Here is a 19,709-nt window from a genome sequence, read left to right as displayed (position 1 = left end):
ACCACCAGCGCATCCACACCGGCGAGAAGCCGCACGGCTGCGGCGAGTGCGGCAAGCGCTTCAGCTGGCGCTCGGACCTGGTGAAGCACCAGCGCGTGCACACGGGCGAGAAGCCCTACATGTGCTCCGAGTGCGGCGAGACCTTCAGCGTGAGCTCGCACCTCTTCACGCACAAGCGCACGCACTCGGGCGAGCGGCCCTACGTGTGCCGCGAGTGCGGCAAGGGCTTCGGGCGCAACTCGCACCTGGTGAACCACCTGCGGGTGCACACGGGCGAGAAGCCCTTCCGCTGCGGCCAGTGCGAAAAGCGCTTCAGCGACTTCTCCACGCTCACTCAGCACCAGCGCACGCACACGGGCGAGAAGCCCTACACGTGCATCGAGTGCGGCAAGAGCTTCATCCAGAGCTCGCACCTGATCCGCCACCGCCGCATCCACACGGGCAACAAGCCGCACAAGTGCACGGGCTGCGGCAAAGGCTTCCGCTACAAGACACACCTCGCGCAGCACCAGAAGCTGCACCTGTGCTAGGGTGGGTGGAGCGTGGGGAGCAGGTGGCCCTGGGACAGACCCTCTGGAAGGAAGTGGGGAAGGACGGTCTGAGAGTGACTGAAAGGGCCTTCCGGCGCTCTGGGGTCCGGGCAGGAAGGGTTGAGGAGGAGTTATTTCAGGGCGCTCTATTTTGCCTGCCTCCTCTCCATCAGAGAAACTCGGGAGGTGTGCTTGAGTGGAGGAAACCTCAAACGCGCTGTAGGGAGTGGAGAGCGTGGGCGCTCTGACGACCTTCAGGAAGGAGATTTGGAGTGAGGAATGGTATGCTAGGCGCAGAGTACATTGGGCTTCGACGGTCTGTGGGAATCGGGGAAGAGAGCACGGCTGGAGTGAGAGTTGTGGAGTCACACAAGATGCGGGTAAGTCTGTCTCGGCCCCACGGGGTGGTAAGCAGCGTTTGCCCTGAGACCCCCATCAGCTGTAGTCGACCCTGCAGGAGAGGATAGGGACTGTACTCTTCCTTTCCTTTCCCCGAGCCACAGTTAGCTGCTATTTTGAGGCATCCAGGGGAAACTGGTCATGAAAGATGACACACCTTCCTTTCAAGGGGCAGCCTCTGGGCTGTAGAAATTCGTTTATATCTAACTGGTTCTCAGAACGCTTGGCAAGTCCTGTTCCGGTTCTTTGCTGCTTCCTTGAAAAGCACTCTAGCTTCATGGTGAATCTAGGTTGTCTGTGAGGATGACCCACCTCTTGCTCCCTCTTGTAGCACACCCCAGTCCCAGTGTTTTTTTTTTTTTTAAGGTCTCACTTGCGATTTTTCAGGTACAGGAAATGGAACAGTCTCAGCTCTGTGAGACTCTCCCTTCTCAGGTCAGCTTTCAGGTGAATATCAGATTAACATCAGCTGTCCCGGCCACCTACCAAAATGAATCAGCTCAGATTTTTTGCTGGCCTTCTGCGAGAAATCCAGGAGAGTCAAATTTGCATGTTGAAATGCAGGGCTCCTTTATCTCATTTGCCTTCACCTTGCATGTAGGTGCCCTGTTCTCCACTAACCCCTGCCTCCATCCTTACTAATGAGGGTCTAGTCCAAGCAGCAATTTCTGTTTCTGATGTGTGGAAGCACTGTCGAAATCTCAAGGCTTTACACAAAGAGGGCACAGTCTGGGAGAGGTGGAAATGTAACATTGCCAAATAGCACAAGCGATGAATGTTTTCTAGTTATATAGATGCCAAAATAGCACTTTTGGATATGCCAAGTGCTATATGCTTTTGAATGGTAGTTGTTTCTCACATCTCTGTGAGGTGAATCAGTATTATGACCTCTTTTAGGGAAGGCCTGGGGACAGGAATGTGGCAGGCTGTCCTGAACGAAGGCAGAGGACAGTGTGGATTGGTGTGGCCTGACCTTTGGTGTTCTCCGGCTCAGCTGCTAGGAAGACTTAACTTGTCATGACTATATGATAAGGACACTGAACAATGTTATTCCTGATCGAAAACTCAAATCTAGCCTAGAAGGGCCAAAGACGTCCTTATTGACAAAGCTGGTCTTTGTCACCTACTTAGGGTATCCTAGCTCTGTTCCGTTTCTAGTAGGGGGCTGTAGTTAAATGACTCGTGTAGATTTCCGTTCCCTCTTCTGGAAATTCCCTCCCCTAGGTTAGCCTTAGAAGTTAGAGTTGTGGAAAAGGAGTGTTTTCTTCACTAATATTTGTTACCCTCTACTATCCATAGAAGCATTTTCACAAACTGTTGGACACAGTTGAAGGGGGGGGGAAGCTACAAAATTGTTTTTACAGTTTTAGCAAAGTTTCTGTGAATGCTAGTAACTTATACTTGATCGGTTGTAACCTAGCAAAGAACCTCTTTGGGGACTGTAGGAAAGCATGTTTTATAACAAAAAAAATCCTGAGAATTTTGGGTTGTACATTGCCTATTGTCCTGCCCTTTTAATCATTTTGTTATTATTGAAAATGGATGTTCATACTAGGGATAGTTTTGAAAGATGTGAATTAATTTTTGTTTTCTTTTAGTCAAGGCTACACAAGCAAAGTACATATCTTATTTATTCTGACTTGTCTGAATACCATGTGTATACAATCTGTCTAAAAATAATGCAGTACAATTTGTAGGTAATCTTTCTCCTTTGTGGTATTTTTTTTTAAGCACATCTACCTCTTCCAGCTGTTTTAAGTTCTCTCAAGTCTGTGCCTATAAAGTCTTATCCAACTTTTGATTATTTATGAATTGATTATTGACTTTATGGGTTTTCTGGTCTTTTGCTGCCATTGTTACATAGTCCTGTCAGCATCAAATGTTACATATCAGCAAAATTGGAGTTTAGTGGGGACCGGGGATCAAAGATAATGTAAAACAATGACAGTGGAAATCTTTGGACTTTGCCTCTCTTGTCCTTTTTATTACTGTGGATAAGAGTCAGCTATGGCATTAGAATCCGTTCTGTGGCCAGGGATGTAGCTCAGCAGTACCACTCCTACCTGGCAAGTGCAAGGTCTCTGAGTTCGATCCCTGGTACCAGGCGGGGGGGAAATCCCTTCTGTGAGCAAACTTCTTAGCAGTAGCAAACTGTTCAGCCACTAGCCCCCAATCTCATAGCGTTTTTAAAATGTGATTGCATATTTCTTATGTTTCTCCAGGGTGTATACCCATATTAAGTGAAGTTAAGTGCATTCAGCAGGTTGTTGTTTGTCTTTAATTTTAGAGTAATAGTAATTCTTCAGCAAACCCTGTTAACTGTGGTTCACCCTTGGATGTGTTTAAAGATTCTTTCCTCCAAATCATTAGCGATGGTGGCGGCAAGTGTATTATTTGTTTTCTGGGGAATTTGGCCAAGACCCCTGCTAAGCAAATCCAGAAGCATTTAAAGTTTAAGGGGTTGTGATTAAATCTTGAGTTCTGGGTTGGAGGGAGATGAACAGTTAGCCCCTTGAGCCATATGTTCTCTTTGCAGTCATGAGGCTGTACATATGTTAAAAGGTACAAATTAAGGATTTGTTCACAGATGATCTGAACCGTGTTTCTGAAGTTTGCACACTTTTCTTCACTGTAATGTTACTTTACATCTGTCTGTTAAAATAGTGAATAATGCTCCTGAGATTAACAGGTTTCGTGTGAATGTGTTTGTATATGTGATAATTGCCTTGTTTTCAGGTTGTTTTATTTAATAATGGTTCTTTGGACAGCATTCTGGTGTACAGCCACAAATATGGAATATTTGTCATTAAATCCATATCAGTCTTTTACTGTTCTTTTCCCTTATTTGTTACTCATACATTCAGTTTCACACAGTTTGATCTACAGAAGCTGTTATGGTAAAAGAAGGGTTGGCGAACTACCAGATCTGGCCTGTCTTTGTAAATAAAGTTTTATTGGAATATAGTTTCACCCATGCGGTCACATCCTTTATTGTCTGTAGTAACTTTTACAATGCAGTGGCAGAGCCGAGTAATCATGACAGCAGCTATGTGTTGCTGTAACCCTAAGATACCTGTTGTCTTGTACCACTACAAAAACAGTTTGCTGACTACTGCATTAAATGTTGATTGAAGTAGCTCTTAGATTATCCTAGACCTGGCCAATGTCTGAGCTCTAAATACTTGGCATATTCTTACCAGTAACAGCACGGTGTGTCTCAGCTCAAGTGCCTCTGAGATGCTGTCCATGTATTTATGGTACAGCACTGCTAATTCCTTCTCCCAAAGATCTGGCTTCATTCCTTATCTGTGTATAGGGGTTTGGGGGAAGGGTCAAGAAGAAGTTGTTATGGAGAAGAGGCACTTGCAAATCTAATCTATTAAAATGTATTCCCTAATCATATCACAAATATTTTTTCCCTCAGTTCTTAAAAATAGAAATTAATGATAACTGATTTTCTGAAAGGAACTTATCTGCTGGATTAGTCTTCAGCATTTTTCTTTTTTTAGACAAGGTCTCAGTTTATAGTTCAGGCTGCTGGCCTTGAACTGTATAATGTAGGCTAGGCTTGAACTCAGCAATCCTTTTGCCTCAGCCGGCCAGGTCCTAGGATCACAGACAGGCACTACCATGCCAGAGTTTAGATTGGACTTCTGTGCATAATGTTTCTGAGCTTGACTCTGTCCAGTCACATGAAAACATGGAGTCAGGCAGCATTTTCTAGAGAAGGGCTCAAAAAGAGATCAGAGGAAGCCTGAGAATGCATTACCTTATCTTTTTTAAGGATCACAACCTCCTCTTTGAATGGCTGCCAGCCCTTTTCCTGTCAAGCAGGGTCATGTGAATGCTGAGCCTCCGAGGCAGTCATAGCGCTGTGGTGATATTCATCACCAACCCTTACCTTTGACTTGTATCAGCCAGACCACGTCCTGGCTCTGCAGGACAAAACCTGGGACTCTAATGTAGGTAAGCTGACTCCGAAGGGCATCTGGTCTACCGGGCTGGGTGTAGCTAGGGGTCACCTAGTCTGGATGTGGGGTGAAGCAGAGCTCTACCACAGACCAGTGAGGAAATGCATCTGGTCATGTTGGAATTTGGGGGTTTGATTAGTTGAAACCAGGGATGTTCATAATGTTGGAGAGGTTTTGTGTATTATTAGCTTTTCAACTCTGGATTTGAAGAAGTGCAGTGAAGCCCAAGTATGTTCAATTTTATGAGTGGCCCGGGCAGTTTTAATGGCAAATGGGGTTGAGAACTCTGTGGAACTGGTCAGGCACCCACTTCCTTGAGGATGATAGGACATGTAAACTATGAGCCTCAAGGCCTCTCTTAGCCCAGGGAATTAGAAAAAAGGGGTACCGTAAGGTGCCCCAGGCTTTGCTGACTTGGGCTGTAGGAGGGTACCTTCTGCACACACCTTATCTAGATGGCAAGATCCTAAGGAAGGGCCAAGCAAAGGCCTGTCTCCAGTGTCCACCAGAAAAGAAAGGAAAGGGTGCAGAAGGCAGCCGCTGGCCCTTCTCCCTCTGCCCCACTCAGGTTTGTCGTCCGTCCTGTTCTTTCTGACCTTCATTTCCCACGCAGCTCATAGAGCACAGTGGAATTCCCCACATCTCCCATCCCTCAGCTGTCCTTGGAAATCTCCATGTTTCTTTCCTTTTGTCTGGTGGCAGAGGGGAGGAGAGGCCTAGACAGTCCAGCATGTACCAGCCCCCTACTTCTGGGCTTCTATTTTCCCTCAGGTGCTTGCAGATTTCAGCTGCTTGCTGCCAGCCTGTACTTTCAAGGTCATCTCTGCTGACCCAAAGCACATTAAATGTTTCTTTTTCCATTTCCACCTGACCCGGCAGGGTGCAGACTCTGTTCCCTGTACTTTCTGCACCCGCTCTATGCCCTGTCCCTCACAGCAGCAGGAGGTGCTCAGCTGTGGATATCAATGAGGGTCTGGCAGGTATGTCGTGTATCAGGCCAGGTGACCCCGTGTTCAGGAAGTGCAAAGATATGATTGTGTGTGCCCTGTTTAAGCTGGCATTCCCTCACCCACATGTGGAGGATTTTCTACCTGAGCGAAAGGATGCATGGGTTCCAGTCTGGGACACCATGGAGATGGTTTAGTACTGTCCTTTTATTCACGGAAAACACTTCTCTGTGTGAGTAGTTCCCTGAACTAGTTGAGCTGGAGGGGACCTTCACGGGGGAACACCCAGAGCTGAACGCAAGAATGACAGGAGGCTGTGCAAGTAAGCATTCGTTTCTGCAGTTGAATTGTCCTCAGAGGTCAGCACAGGAAGGGGATGGGCTTTTGGTGAGTGACAGTTACGTTGTTGCTTGATGGATGAGAAAACACACTGCCAAATGGCCTTGCCTCAAACAGAGAGCAAATACTCAGATGCAGGCTATGCCATCAGGAAGCTAAGCTTCATAGATTTGGGGAAGCCAGAGGACACAGAGCGCCTTCCCAGTGCCCACAGCATTCCAACAGGCCTCAGCCACGCCCCCAGCCTCCACCCTGTGTGTGTGGGGCGACAGGAAGTGAGGAGATCTGCTTCACAATGAGGCCAAGTTGAAGTAAAAATTCAGGAACCCCTCCCCTGATACTCTGCTTACCGAGAGTCGTCTTCTGAAACAAGAGAAGACCCTTCTTGAGTTCTTGCCCTCCCTCTGCCTTCTGAGGTTTCCTTACCTGCAGCTCCGTTGTTGTTAACCGTGCAGGCCTGCCTGTCTATCCCTCGTACTGGTGTTCGGCGGAAGGGTGAGGCCGAGGCACCTGGTGTGCTGCTGAGCCATCTGCTCTTTCTCACACGCCCTGTGTTCTCATTCTTGCTCTCTTTCTCTCTCTCTCTCTGCTCTGAATTAGCATGTTGGCATGGTAGCCTCACTGTGCCTCTGAGGCTCCAGGAGCGTAAGCCTCCCCTGTATCCTTCTCAGATAAGACAGGAAATATTAGGTCACCATTGCAGACGAGGCCAGAGTCCAACTGCCTTGTTTAGAAGGCAACACCCGACAAGCCCTGATGCATTCGCAAAAATCTTGTTCATTCTGGATATCTTTTCTTATGGGTATCTTTCCTTCCCTCTTTCCATAAGTATGTATGCAGTTCTCATTCTGCACCACTTGGGATACAGCTGTACACAGGGTTTCAATACAGGCTACTCACGGTGCTCCCGGGTGGTGCAAGGACCAGGGGGCTGACGAATACATTAATGAGCAACCACACTGGATTGTGAGAGGTTGCATTCCAGGGAATCTCCATCCCCCATCCCCACAGGTGGAGACTCCAGGGGATAGCAGGGCGTCCTGAAGCAGGAGCAGGTGACAGAGGGACTGGCACATGGAATAGCAGGTGTTGTAGTCAGCAGCGGCTGTGGTGTGTTCTGCGTGTCGGAAGCACCTTCAGGTGACTGTAAAAGATGTTCCAGTGCCCGTTATTCCATCCCTCACTCCTGGCCACTGACTTCATTCCATGTGCAACACTCCTGTGTGGGATCTTGGAACATGAAAAAGGGAAGGAAATCCCTGCTATTTCTCTAGCCTTGCGACGGGCACCGCACCTGCCTTCAGAGGGATTGAGTTGTCCTCACCCTGCGTGACCTCAGGTGACTTTGAGTTGGAATTTTTCCTAGGAGTCAGTTTTTAAAGACAGGATCCCTTCATTTTACAGCACAAAACACTATGGGCACTAATAATGGCTTCAGAATTACAACTAATTTGCATTCCCATTACGACATCGGCATCTGGTCTTTGCCCTCCTGCCTGCCCTCATGCATATCTGTTGTTTTCCCTCTCATGATCCTCTTACACCTTTTTTCTTCACTGCTCTAAACAGTACAGATGTATTCACTTTCCTACCTCATACCGCAGTGTTACTTGATTTTCTTCACAATGATGCCAGTTGTTCAGAATTACTGACTCCCTGAAATCATGTTCACACTCTTTCTTCTTGTATTTTAAAGTGTCCTGTTTCTCTGAATTCCTTCCTTAAGCCTCCTGTATGTGTCAGCAACTTGGTTAAATCTGGTTTCGTTCTGTTGTCTGTTTTCCATCCACCCATCCATCTTGCATGCCCACTTGTGTTGCCCACTGACTGCACAGGAATAAAGGAATTGAGTTTGCCTTCAAATATGACAAGGCAGAGAAAAAAGCTGAATATATAAACAAAGAATGACAGTGCAATGTGGTACGCGTTAGGCAGGGAGGTGGTTAAATGAGAAAAGCTCGATGATGAACAAGGAGCCGAGAAGGATGTACTGGAAGGAGGTGGGCACCCTTGAAACAGAAGGGACAGCACGTACTGGAATGGAAATGTGCAATGTAGGCAGGTAGCTCCAAGTCTGGCATTAGAGCCTCGTGTTGGAGAATCCAGGGATGGGGCAGGGTTTGGTGATAATGCAGAGTGAGGTGTAAATGTAGGCAGGAGCCAGATCTAGAGTTATTTTGTGTTATCCTATGGCACTCAGAGGCATCCTCATGGCCTGGGGACTCCACGGAAGGGTGTTAAGGGAGGGAGGGATATAGTGAGAAGTTAATTTGCAGTGACACTTTCGGCAACACTTCTGAGAATGGCTTTCATGGGAGACTCTTCAGACAGGAAAGTCTTGGGGGGATTAGGCAATGAATGAAGTGATCTAAACCAAGGCTGGTTTACCGGTGACAGGGATGGCACTTTCATGCTATGTTTTGGATGTAGAATGCGTAGAACCCTATGGTGGGTAGGAGGGAGATTTGGGGATAGTATCCAGGTTTGTGTCTTGTAGAAGTGCTCCTGTGGTCCTGCTCAATCCCGACTAAAGTCCTGTTCATTCTGCCCGGGCTTGGCTCTCTGGATCTTGGGTTCCATTTCTCTAACAGAGGGTCTGATACACCAGGCCCCTATTTCCTGCTGTGATTCTTGAAGCATCCTCTGCATTTCTTTCAGTCCATCCTACAGAGTGCTGCCACAGCATTCTTCCTGGGAGGATGAAGAGACGCCTTCACTCTTTCCTGACACATCAAGTCGTGCCCTACTTCTGTCCCTGGACTGTCTTGAGTTTTGACGGAAGAGAGGAAGGAAATCTCCTCCCAAAGATTTTGATTTTTAGATGATGTTCGCCGTCACTGCTCTGGGAGAACCATAAATGTCCACACTGAGAGGAAGAGGGAGGAGGTGTCTCCTGAGGAGACTCCAAAACATCCAGGTGTGCTCCATGTACATTAGCAGAGGCATCTTAAGCTTCTACCTGTGTCAGCTCTCTGGTCTGCCCACCTTGTCTCCTTGCTGTCTGAACACAACTTCTGTCCCATTGGATCTCTGCAGGCGCCATGGTTTCTGGCTGGAACACTTGCCCTCCCATTTTTCCCTTGGAATCCAGCCCACCTTTCCACATGCTGCCACAATATAAGGGCCTATTGATTTCCTGCCCAGAAGAAGGGGATTCCCTCCGAGCACTTTATGTCTCTCAGGGAGTTTTGTCCATGCCCGTTTACAGAATCTATCATACCTTCCCTTTTATCTCTCTATTGTACCATGAGTCTGGGAGCAGAGGTGGAAAATGGGGGAAACTGAGTCCTAGTTCCAGTTGTCTCAGTGTGCGTGCTTTTTTTTCCCCCAATAAAACCAAACATTTAAAAAGTTACCACTTCTGAGAGGCATGCAGAAAGTTTAGAATAGCATAACAATGTATATGTCGAACTTATCACCAAGGATGAAGGGATTAGACACCGTTACCTCATGACCACTTGTTAAAAACAAGACTTGACACATAAACTCGGAGAATTAGCCAATGCCCTCTCCCCCTGCGACTGGCCTTTTTCTCTTATAGAAGTTTAGTTTCAGTGTCTAATAGCGACGGGTCAAAATATTTGGCACAAAAAGTGTCAGCTCTAGAGCCACTGGCCACTCCACCGGGGCCCTCTGAGGCCATCTGCCCACTGCACACCCAGTGTGGCACCTGGCCTGCCTACCGTCCCCAGTCGGCTGGGCTCAGATGGCATCCAGCTTCCTCCTCCCCTTGGCCCTCCTGCCCTCACCCACCTGCCTCTCCCCTTCTCCCCTCCCCACCCCTTAGCTGCTCCCCACACCTGCACCCCTTGCTCTCTTCTTCAAGGCCCACAGACTCTAAGAAGTTTTCCCCAACACCTTCAGCTGAGCTGATCCTATGATCATGTTCCCAGGGACAGTAGCCAGGGGCTGAGTACTTGTGTTTGCTGGGTTTGCTCACCGCAGACTGCAGCGTTCCCCTGGAAGAGTAAGAACTCAGGATGGGGCTGCCGCTCTCCTTCGCATCTGTGCTTCCCCCATGTGGTGCTCTGTGCACGGTGCATGCGGACTGTGTGTGGGATCTCTGGCTTCCTGGCCGTGTCCTGCACCAGCGCAGGAGCATTTCAAGGCCGTAGGGTCATTCATTTGACTCCATCTGCCAATACAGCCTGCCTTGTCGTTCTCTACTCACTCTGGTCTGCTGTTTTGAGACAATGCCCCATTCCTTCCTTGTGCCCTGCTGGGTTTAAGGAGGGATTTCACTGCCTCCCTCACCTCGTGGTCCTCTTTCCTTCCTAAGCTCGTTCATGCATAGCCACCCACATGGAAGGTGTGCACCCCTCACTAGGGCTGGGCAGACCATAGCTCTTGTGGCCTGGGCAGCTGGGTTGGGGGACAGCTTCCTAGCTCACCTGCCGCTGCCTGGGGCCACTGTGTCCTGCCATTTGGTGTTGCCCCGTCCCCTGGGTTTCAGGTGGTCCCTGAGCGTGCTTCCCCTTTCTTCTTCAGAGTGACGGCTCAACAGTATTCTTTCACACATTTATTTAATTTTTTTCAGTGTTTCAGTTTCTGTTAGCACTGTGCGTGTTTCTGGAACGCAGTGATGGCATTCGTCGTGGGGAATCGGTACATGTATATAACAAACCTCAATTCTTTTGTTACCATTCTCCTCCATCCCCGCCACCTGTTTTTGCCAGCATCAGATTCACTTAGCTCTACGTCCTTATAAAGATAAGTATCACACATGCCAGATTAACAACCAGACCAATAGGTTTAAAATCATAAGACATGAGGCAATTACACTAAATCAAAGTACACACTGAGATACATTTTCTATGATGGATTTCTGTAACTTTTTTATCTCCCTTTCTTTTTATTCTCATCTGTCTTTATATTGTACTTTATTTGTATATTGAGTTTGATTTTTTTTGCATTTACTTCAGTATATATGCTTTATAGGCTAATAAGCAGCCTAGTTTGGAGAAAGTCCCATATACTGCAAAGAAGAATGGGCATTCTGTTGTTGTTGGATGGAACACTCTGTAGATATCTATTAAGTCCATTTGTTCAAAGCTTTGATTCAACCTTGATATTTCTTGGTTGAGTTTTTATTTAGTTGATCTGTCCATTTAGCAGTTAGATCTCTTGCAAAAAGGGATGAAAATAGAGATATCCATGTGCAAGCTTTCTTTGTTTTGTGGGATCATTCTGACTAATGTGTTCAATCTAAATTAGATCCAGGTGTGATGCATTCATGAGTAAAATGGCATCCATTTGTGTGTTTTCATCTCTTGAGACACTTGCTAACTGGGAGGCTAATGTTAATGCTCCAAACTCAGATAAAAAGAAGTCTGCTCCTCCTTATAAAAAATCCTCAGCAACATATGCTATGGTTCAGCTGGTACATTTGTGCCCTCTTCTGGAAATATTGAGTGAATTTGGACGAGTTAGAGCTCAACAGTCTTTCTCTATGCAGGACCTGAATCTAAACCAACAAGGTTTGGCTAGTTTTTCTAGTAACATTGAGACACATACAGAAGTTTTTCAATATTTTGTTCAGTTATCAATTGTCTTGGAAGGACATCAGTGTTATTTTGGGACAGAGTCTAATAGAATCAGAAATGTTCCAAGTAACTGCAGGGGCCAAATATTATGCTGATAGCATACACACTCTAAGTTATAAGTGTCCTATAGGGCCAGAGGCTGTTCCTGCAGACCCTCCTAAGTGGATTATAATGACCCTAATTGCATGTAGAATTACAGAAATTTTGTGATTTGCATTCTAGAAGGGTTAAAGGCCAGAAAAGTCAAACTGGTAAATATTGTCAAGCTGGCTAGCAAAGATCAGGCCCAGAGGCAAACCTGAGAATATTCTCCAATAGGCAAATATTTTCCAAAAAGCAATATAAGAATATGGATTATACGTATTGTCACAGACAACCCAAGTGCCTCTAAGGGCTATCAACTCATTATGAGAACATTGGTTCTCAAAAAAAAAAAAAAATCCTATAGGGAGAACCCAAATTGGATAGGGCTGGCCCTAGAGAAGTAACACATTCCAGACACATTCACTGAAGGTCAGCATTATAAAAAATGCTTGCATACTTCCTCTAGAGATTAATACTACTGATTGATAATTGTAAATAGGGATCATTCATCTTATGTAGTGACCGAAACCTCCTCAGCCCATTCTGGGGAAATCCTTGTTCCTTCCATGTATGCTTGCTACCTGACTAGTTTCCCCATTTAGTCCTTATTTAATCAATATTACTTGGATAACTATACTTATAATTTTAAAATATATTTTTGTTGATACATTTTAGGTATACAGTACAGTTACATTCATCATTGGTATTTTGTACCTTTACATGACGTGTCTTGGTTCTTATTTTTTCCCCATTCTCCTAGCCTCCATTTACCCCTCCACTTTTCCCAATTTACAAACACTTTGTTTATATTTTTTTGCTTTTCTCTTATTTTTTCTTTTCCCTTCTTACCTTTTCCTTACCCCTCCCACTTCCCCTACACCTTTAGACCTTTTCTTCCTATTACACAATGTCAATTATACATTTTGCCCCTTATTTACACCTTTAGTTTATCATACCAGAGAAACTATATGGTATTTACTTGTGTGTGTGCATCCACTTAGCTATAAATGTCTAGTTTCTCTTCTTTATGGCTGAGTAGTACTACATTTTATAAAAAAAACAAACAAACCACATCTTCTTTATCCACTCTCCAGTTGATGGGTAATTGGACTGTTTCCAAGTTTTAGCTATTGCAAACTGTGCCACTATATACATGGGTCAGCATATATTACTGTGGTATGATTCTTTTAATGGATTGTAATTGGGGTATTTAGAATTTTAAAAATCTTTTTCATTAAACTTTAGTAGTTCATATGTATCTAGAAATCTGTCCATTTCTTCTTTGTTTCACATTTTATTAGATTACAGATTCTTGAAGTAAGTACTGATGATCCTATAAATTTCTGCTGGATCTGTTGTGACTTCGCCATTTTCCTAACTGAATGAATTTGAGCCTTTTCTCCCCCCCGCCTTTTTTTTGGATAATGTTGCCTAAGGGCTTACTGATTTTATTTATTCTTTTGAAAAAAACAACTCTTTTATTCATTGATTTTTTTGTATCATTCTCTTAGTCTCCATTGCATTGATTTCTACTCTGATCTTTATAATTTCCTCATGATCTACTGTGATGTGCCTTGGGAGGGACGATGAGGCAGCTGTTGTTGACAAAAACTATAAGGTGTAGGTCAAACTATTAAAAGTGAAATATTTGTTTTTAAGGAGATTCTTTCATGTCCAGGGATATATGACTCAAAAGAATCTGCCATATTCCTCGAATTCCATTTAATGTTTAATAAGCCTAGTCTACCACATCATATGGATATGTTTCTTATGGCAAAGCTTCTCATGTTTGCACACTTTCTTTCTCCCTTTATTTTCCAAAAGCATGGAACAAACAGAGCTGCACTCTTTCAGATTGAAGGAATAAATGAGGCATTTAGAGTCATTGAACTCAGAAAGTAGTGTCTCTTGCTCTGAGCCTTTCTGGAGGTATAAATGTAATATTAGAGATTTATTATTTTATAACATATCTATTCTTCACTTTCTGCTCTTCTTCCTGTAATCCATAAGTACTCAAACTTTTTCACTTTTGGAAGGGGTGTTAATTTTGCACATGGTGGTTCTCTAGATTGTGCAAGGCAATCATAGTCCCACAGGTCACCTCCCCCACCCCCACCCCCAGTCAACTCCTATTCAGGAAGGGTAGGTTACACTGGTTAAGAACTAATGAGCTATTTTGGACACAAAGTAATAGAACTGAATTTATTGTTAAGCCTTATTTTTCCAGATGGGAGGAAGAACAACCCACTTTTCAGACCCTTAGGAATTCCTGCATAAGGTTTCTCAGGAATTATCCCTATTTCAGCCTTGCAGTTGTTTGTAGACCTGATCCTGAGATGGTGGCCTCAGGTAATGGGAAAAGTTTTGAGCAGAAGTCTCTGGAACTCCAGGACTCTTGTATTCTGTGTGCTTGCAAAGCCAGAATACTGTTGGGTGGTGCCAATATCTGTTCTAGGTGTCAGAAGTAGCTTGGCCCCCTTGAAACATGTTTTAATGGGTGGTGATCCTCCTTAGGAGGAGAGGAGGAGGAGGACTGAGGAGGAGGAGGAGGGAGTTGATTGTGGCAGAGGGCTGGTCAGTGGGCAGTGTGCTTCTGAGGCAGGAAGCAGTGGTGAGAAAGGGATTCATCAGGCAAGGGTATAGAGGAAAGTCTACCTGATCTGAAGTGGCTAGCAAAGACTGTTTGGAACACAGTCTGAGGTACACTTTGAGGAGCTGATGTTGTCAGGACAGAAGGCTTGGGATAGGGTTTGAAAGCTCTCCAGAGAGGGTATATCCCTATCCTGGGTTTCAGCAGCAAATGTGTTAGAGAAGCAGAGAGAACAGAGAGCACTAGACAGACTTTGTGTAAGTAACATGGTTGTTTATTTTTCACTGGTGTGGCAAGTAGGTTGAGTCTGAGAGGGGATTCAGCAGCCAGTGAAGAGAGAACAAATTCATTTCTGGAAGCAAGAATTACCTTGATCCCCTAAGCAGAGAAAGACCCAACCAAAAAAAGAGAACTACAGGCCAATCTCACTAATGAACATAGACGCAAAACTCCTTAATAAGATACTCACAAATAGAATGCAGGAGATCATCAAGAAGATAATACACCCTGACCAAGTAGGATTAATCCCAGGTATGCAAGTATGGATCAACATACATAACTCAATAAATGTAATACACTATATGGATAGAGCCAAGGACAAAAAACCATACAATCATTTCAATGGATGCAGAAAAAGCATTTGACAAAATTTAAGTCATATTTATGATAAAAAATCTTAAAAATTGGAATAGATGGTCTCTAACTCAATATGATAAAAATCATCTATGAAAAATCAATAGCCAGTATTATACTAAATGGTCAAAAACTGAAATCCTTCACACTAAATCAGGAACAAGACAAGGATGTCCACTATCACCACTCCTGTTCAATGTACTTTGGAAACATTAGCCACAGCAATTAGATAAGAGAAAGAAATAAAGATAGAAATGAAGAAATCAAATTTTTATTATTTGCAGATGACAAGATACTCTATTTAGAAGACCCCAAGAGCTCCACCAGAATTTTCTAGACTTAATAACCAAATTCAGCAAAGTAGCTGGACACAATGTCAACACACAAAAATCAATAGCTTTCCTGTACATGAAAAACAGACTCACTGAGGGAGAAATGGGACAAACAATACCTTTCACAACAGCATCCAAAAAATTAAAACACCTAGGACTCCACATAGTGAAAGAAATGAAAGACCTCTACTTTGAAAACTACAACACTCTGAAAAGAGATTGAAGAGGACAACAGAAAATGGAAAGGCATTCCTTGCTCCTGGGTAGGATGGATCAACATGATGAAAATGGCTGTACTTCCAAAACTGCTATATAGATTCCAAGCAATCCCAATTGAAAAACCCGAAGCATGCTTCACAAACCTTGAGGAAACAAGCCAAAAATTCATTTAGAACCAGAAGAGACCTAGAATAGCAAGAGCAATAAATTCTAGGCAATAAACACAAGGAAGGGAGTATCACAATCCCTGTCTTGAAACTATACTACAAAGTCACAGTGATTAAAAACACCATGGTACTGGCCATGAAACAGACCTGAGTATCAGTGGAACAGAGTAGACGATGCAGAAACAACTGCAGATATACTCAGCCACCCCATCTTTGCAAAGGAGCCAAACACTCTCAGTGGAGGAGAGATAGCCACTTTAACAAATGGTGTTGGAAAAACTGGATTTCAACTTGCCAAAGATTAAATAGATCTATATCTCTCACCATGCACTAAACTAAAATTGAAATGGATTAAAGACCAAAATATTAAGACAGAAACACTAAACCGGCTGGAAGAGAGGTTCATTAGAACTCTTGAAGACATTGGTGTAGGAAAATGATTTTATGAAATAAACCTCAGTTGCCCATGAACTAGCAGATTCAGTCAGCAAGTGGGATGTCTTCTTATTAAAAAGCTTCTGCACGGCAAGAGAAACAGCCAATAGTGTGAAGAGACAACCCACAATGTGGGAAAAATTTTTTACCAGCTTTTAGTCAGATGAAGGTCTACTATCTAGAGTATATAAGTAACTTAAAAACAAAAAATCAGACCTCCCAATTTTCAAGACCCAATCCAAAAAATTGCTATCTGAAATGAACAGATATTTCTCAGACAAAGAAGTAAAAGCAGCAAAGAAACATATGAAAAAAATGTTCAACATCACTGGTCATTCCAGAAGTGCAAATGAAAACAACACTGAGATTCAACCTCGCCCCAGAAAGAATGGCTGCTACCATGAAATCAACCAATAACAAATGCTGGCAGGACTGTGGGGGAAAGAGGAACCTGCTCCACTGCTGGTGGGAGTGTAGATTGGTGCAACCATTGTGGAAATCAATATGGAGATACCTCAAAGAACTAGGATTAGAGGTTCCATTTGACCCAGCTATCCCTCTGCTGGGTATCTTTCCAAAAGAATTAAAAGAATCATACCACAGTGATATATGTGCAGCAAAATTAGTGGCAGCTAAAACTTGGAAGCAGCCCAATTGTCCATCAGTAGGAGACTGGTTAAAGAAGATGTGTGTCTTTTAAAAATATAAAATGGAGTACTACTTAGCCATAAAGAATGAGAATCTAGAGATATTTATAGCTAAATGGATGCACATCAAGGCAGTACTCAAGTGAAATAAATAGGACATATGTGTACATACCGAATAGTTTCTCTAGTGTGAGAAACTGAAAGTGGAAATAAGGACTAAAAGGTGTAATCGATAATGTGAAATAGGAAGAAAAGGGGAAATGGGGAAGGGAAATGGGAGGGGTAGGGGAAAGGAAAGAAGGGAATGGAATTAATATGAGAAAATGAAAGAAAGCAAAATCTCTGTAAATAGGGAGGAATGGAGGTGTTGAACAGAGGAGAGAGGAATGGGGAAAAGAACCAAGATAGATAATGTAACGATGCAAATTCCAATGATGAATGTCGCTATATTGCATACCTAAAATATGCTAATAAAATTAATTTAAGAAGAAAAAGAATGTGCATCAAAGAAATTAACCACCGTGGAATTAATGATTACTGAAATTTCTCAAAAAGGCTCTTTGCCTGTGATTTTAGAAAAAATGGTCCTTCTGGTTGTCATCTTCCTATCAGCAAGTGTGTCATAGTTCTTTCTTTACCATTATTCTTTCTTGAGGGATTTTCTCATGTGTTGTAGTGAACAGATCAATGCTTTTATTCAGTAAAGCAGGTATTGAGTTTACCTAGAATCTGTTCCTTTAATTTTTTGGATAAATCTTGGAAAGAATGGCTCAAAAAACACTTTTATTTCAGACAACGGCCTCAATAGTTTTTCTGTGACGTTTTCTTGAACCACCTTATTCTTTTTTTTAAATCACCATACTTTTAATAATAACATTTAAAAAGTCTACCTTCCTGAGATGTCCTGTGAGCCTCCTCTGTTCAGTATTTTAGTTAAAATTATCTTCATATATTTTACTAGCATCTGTTAGACTCACAAGGAAAAGCTCAGATAGCAAACTTGCTGAGGCTTCTATGACCATCGCTTGATTTTGTAGCAGTTATATGGGGCTGTCAGTATGAAAAAGAATCCTTTAAGTAGTAGATGTACTGTGAACAGGGGTACAGCACACTATATATTAATAGCACTAGTGAGACTATTCCTGCAGAAATAAAGAATAGCATCCTCTTAGTCCGATGGACCTCATGATTAATTAAGGTATGTAACAAATAAGAGGTAGGAGAGTAGGTCTACCTCTCAGTTGGATTAACCAGTATACAAGCTCCAGGCATTCTGCCCATAATTAATAGCATCTGACCAGAAACTTCTGTGGATTTTACACAGTGAATTCGTACACAATTAGGACAATCAAAGGAGTTTTCTCTTACTGTGTTATAAAGAAAAACGTAAGGATTATACATACAAATACCAGTTTGAACATGTTTGTATAATTTTATTTTTTTTCTTTTTAATGAGTTTATTGGTACAATCTAGGTATACAATACAGTTACATTCATCATTGGGATGCTGTACCTTTACGTAATAGGTCTTGATTCTCATTTTTTCCCTTTGTCCCTGCCCTCCCTTCACCCCCTCCTCCTCTCCCCATTTACAAACACTTTATTTCCATTTTTTCAGTTTCTCGTATTTTTTTCCTCTCCCTTATTACCTTTCCCCCACCCTTCCCACTTTCCCTACAGCTTTAGCCCTTTACTTCCTATTTCACATTATTAATTATCATATTAGGATCCTGTGTACTATTATAGTTTTTCACACCAGAGAAACTATTTGGTATTTCAGTTAAAGAAATCTCTGTATGAACATTACAAATAGGGAATCCTAAAATAAAACTAAAAAGGAAAGTAAAAGAGAAAAGGCAATGATGTAACATTAAAATAATCCTTAATTCTGGAGATGAAAATGGTCCCTTAACATATTTATGTATAGTTTTAAATAAAGGATCCTTTTTTTCTGCACCAAATTAAAATTTTTGCCAGTCCATAGTTTACCTGGGATGAAGGACAATCCAAGCACATTCCTGAATGGCAGCCAGTGTCTCTCTATTGTCTGTTAAAACATAAGCATAACCTCTTCCCCACATTATTTAATGTGAAGGACCTTGTCAGTAAAAACAGCAAGGTCTAAGCAAGCTTGCAGGGGCATCTGTACTATCCTTTCCCGTTTTCTTTTCTTTCTTTTTCTTTTTCTTTTTGTGTGAAGCAAATCACCCTCTCAAGTACTCCTGTTCTTTCATCAATCTGAGCTTCATAAAATCAACTGCTTGATTTTATATTTTTGAGCAACAAGAAGCTACTGGAAGGAACAGTATTGGATTCCTTCAAACCAACAATCAAACATAAACCTTCTCCCTGACAAACCACACCTGTATACTCTCTCTCAACACATATAAGCTTTTTAGCCCTGTCATCATCCCTAGTTCTACCTGTTCAACGCACAAAACCTTTATCATGTAAAAATCCTCTCGTATCAAAAGTACATCTCTCTTTTTTTTAATAGCCTTTCAGTATTGTTTTCTTTACTCACAACAAACGCTGTATAACAAACTAGTGTGGGTTTTGAAGCATCACCTTTTCCCTTTAAAAAAAATTTGAAACGCTGTTAATAGATTTTTAAGCAACCTTGAATTTAGGTTAAACTTATAATTTAAAGAAGTTATAATGTATAAGAAATGTTTGAAGCACACTACTTCAATTTAAATAGAAAAACAAAAGCACATTTATCGATTGGCTAAAAGTTATAATTTAACTTTGTCTTACCCACCCCACCCCCCATGCCGGGAAGGGCTGGGTATTAGCTTCTCCAGCGTTGGTCATTTGGCTGCAGGCTAAATGTTTCTCTGTTTTGCCTCATGGAGCATGCAAACTGTCGCCAC

The 19,709-nt window shown here is 43.0% G+C and overlaps 1 protein-coding gene across 1 annotated transcript in view; it reads left to right on the top strand.

The window, feature by feature from the left end:
* The window catches only part of Znf697 (zinc finger protein 697), a 12,479-nt gene extending 8,607 nt beyond the window's left edge, over positions 1-3,872 (top strand). The window contains exon 4 of the mRNA XM_010643546.3: positions 9-3,872. Within this exon, the coding sequence (XP_010641848.1) occupies positions 9-530 (522 nt within the window). The 3' untranslated portion in view covers positions 531-3,872. The remainder of the gene's footprint in view (positions 1-8) is intronic.
* The last annotated feature ends 15,837 nt before the right edge of the window (positions 3,873-19,709 follow it).

The sequence above is a fragment of the Fukomys damarensis genome, unplaced genomic scaffold (assembly GCF_012274545.1).
Source record: "Fukomys damarensis isolate Sample0158 unplaced genomic scaffold, DMR_v1.0_HiC HiC_scaffold_33, whole genome shotgun sequence".
Lineage (NCBI taxonomy): Eukaryota > Metazoa > Chordata > Mammalia > Rodentia > Bathyergidae > Fukomys > Fukomys damarensis.
Note: the sequence above shows the minus strand (reverse complement) of the source record. Positions and strands in the feature narration are given on the sequence as shown.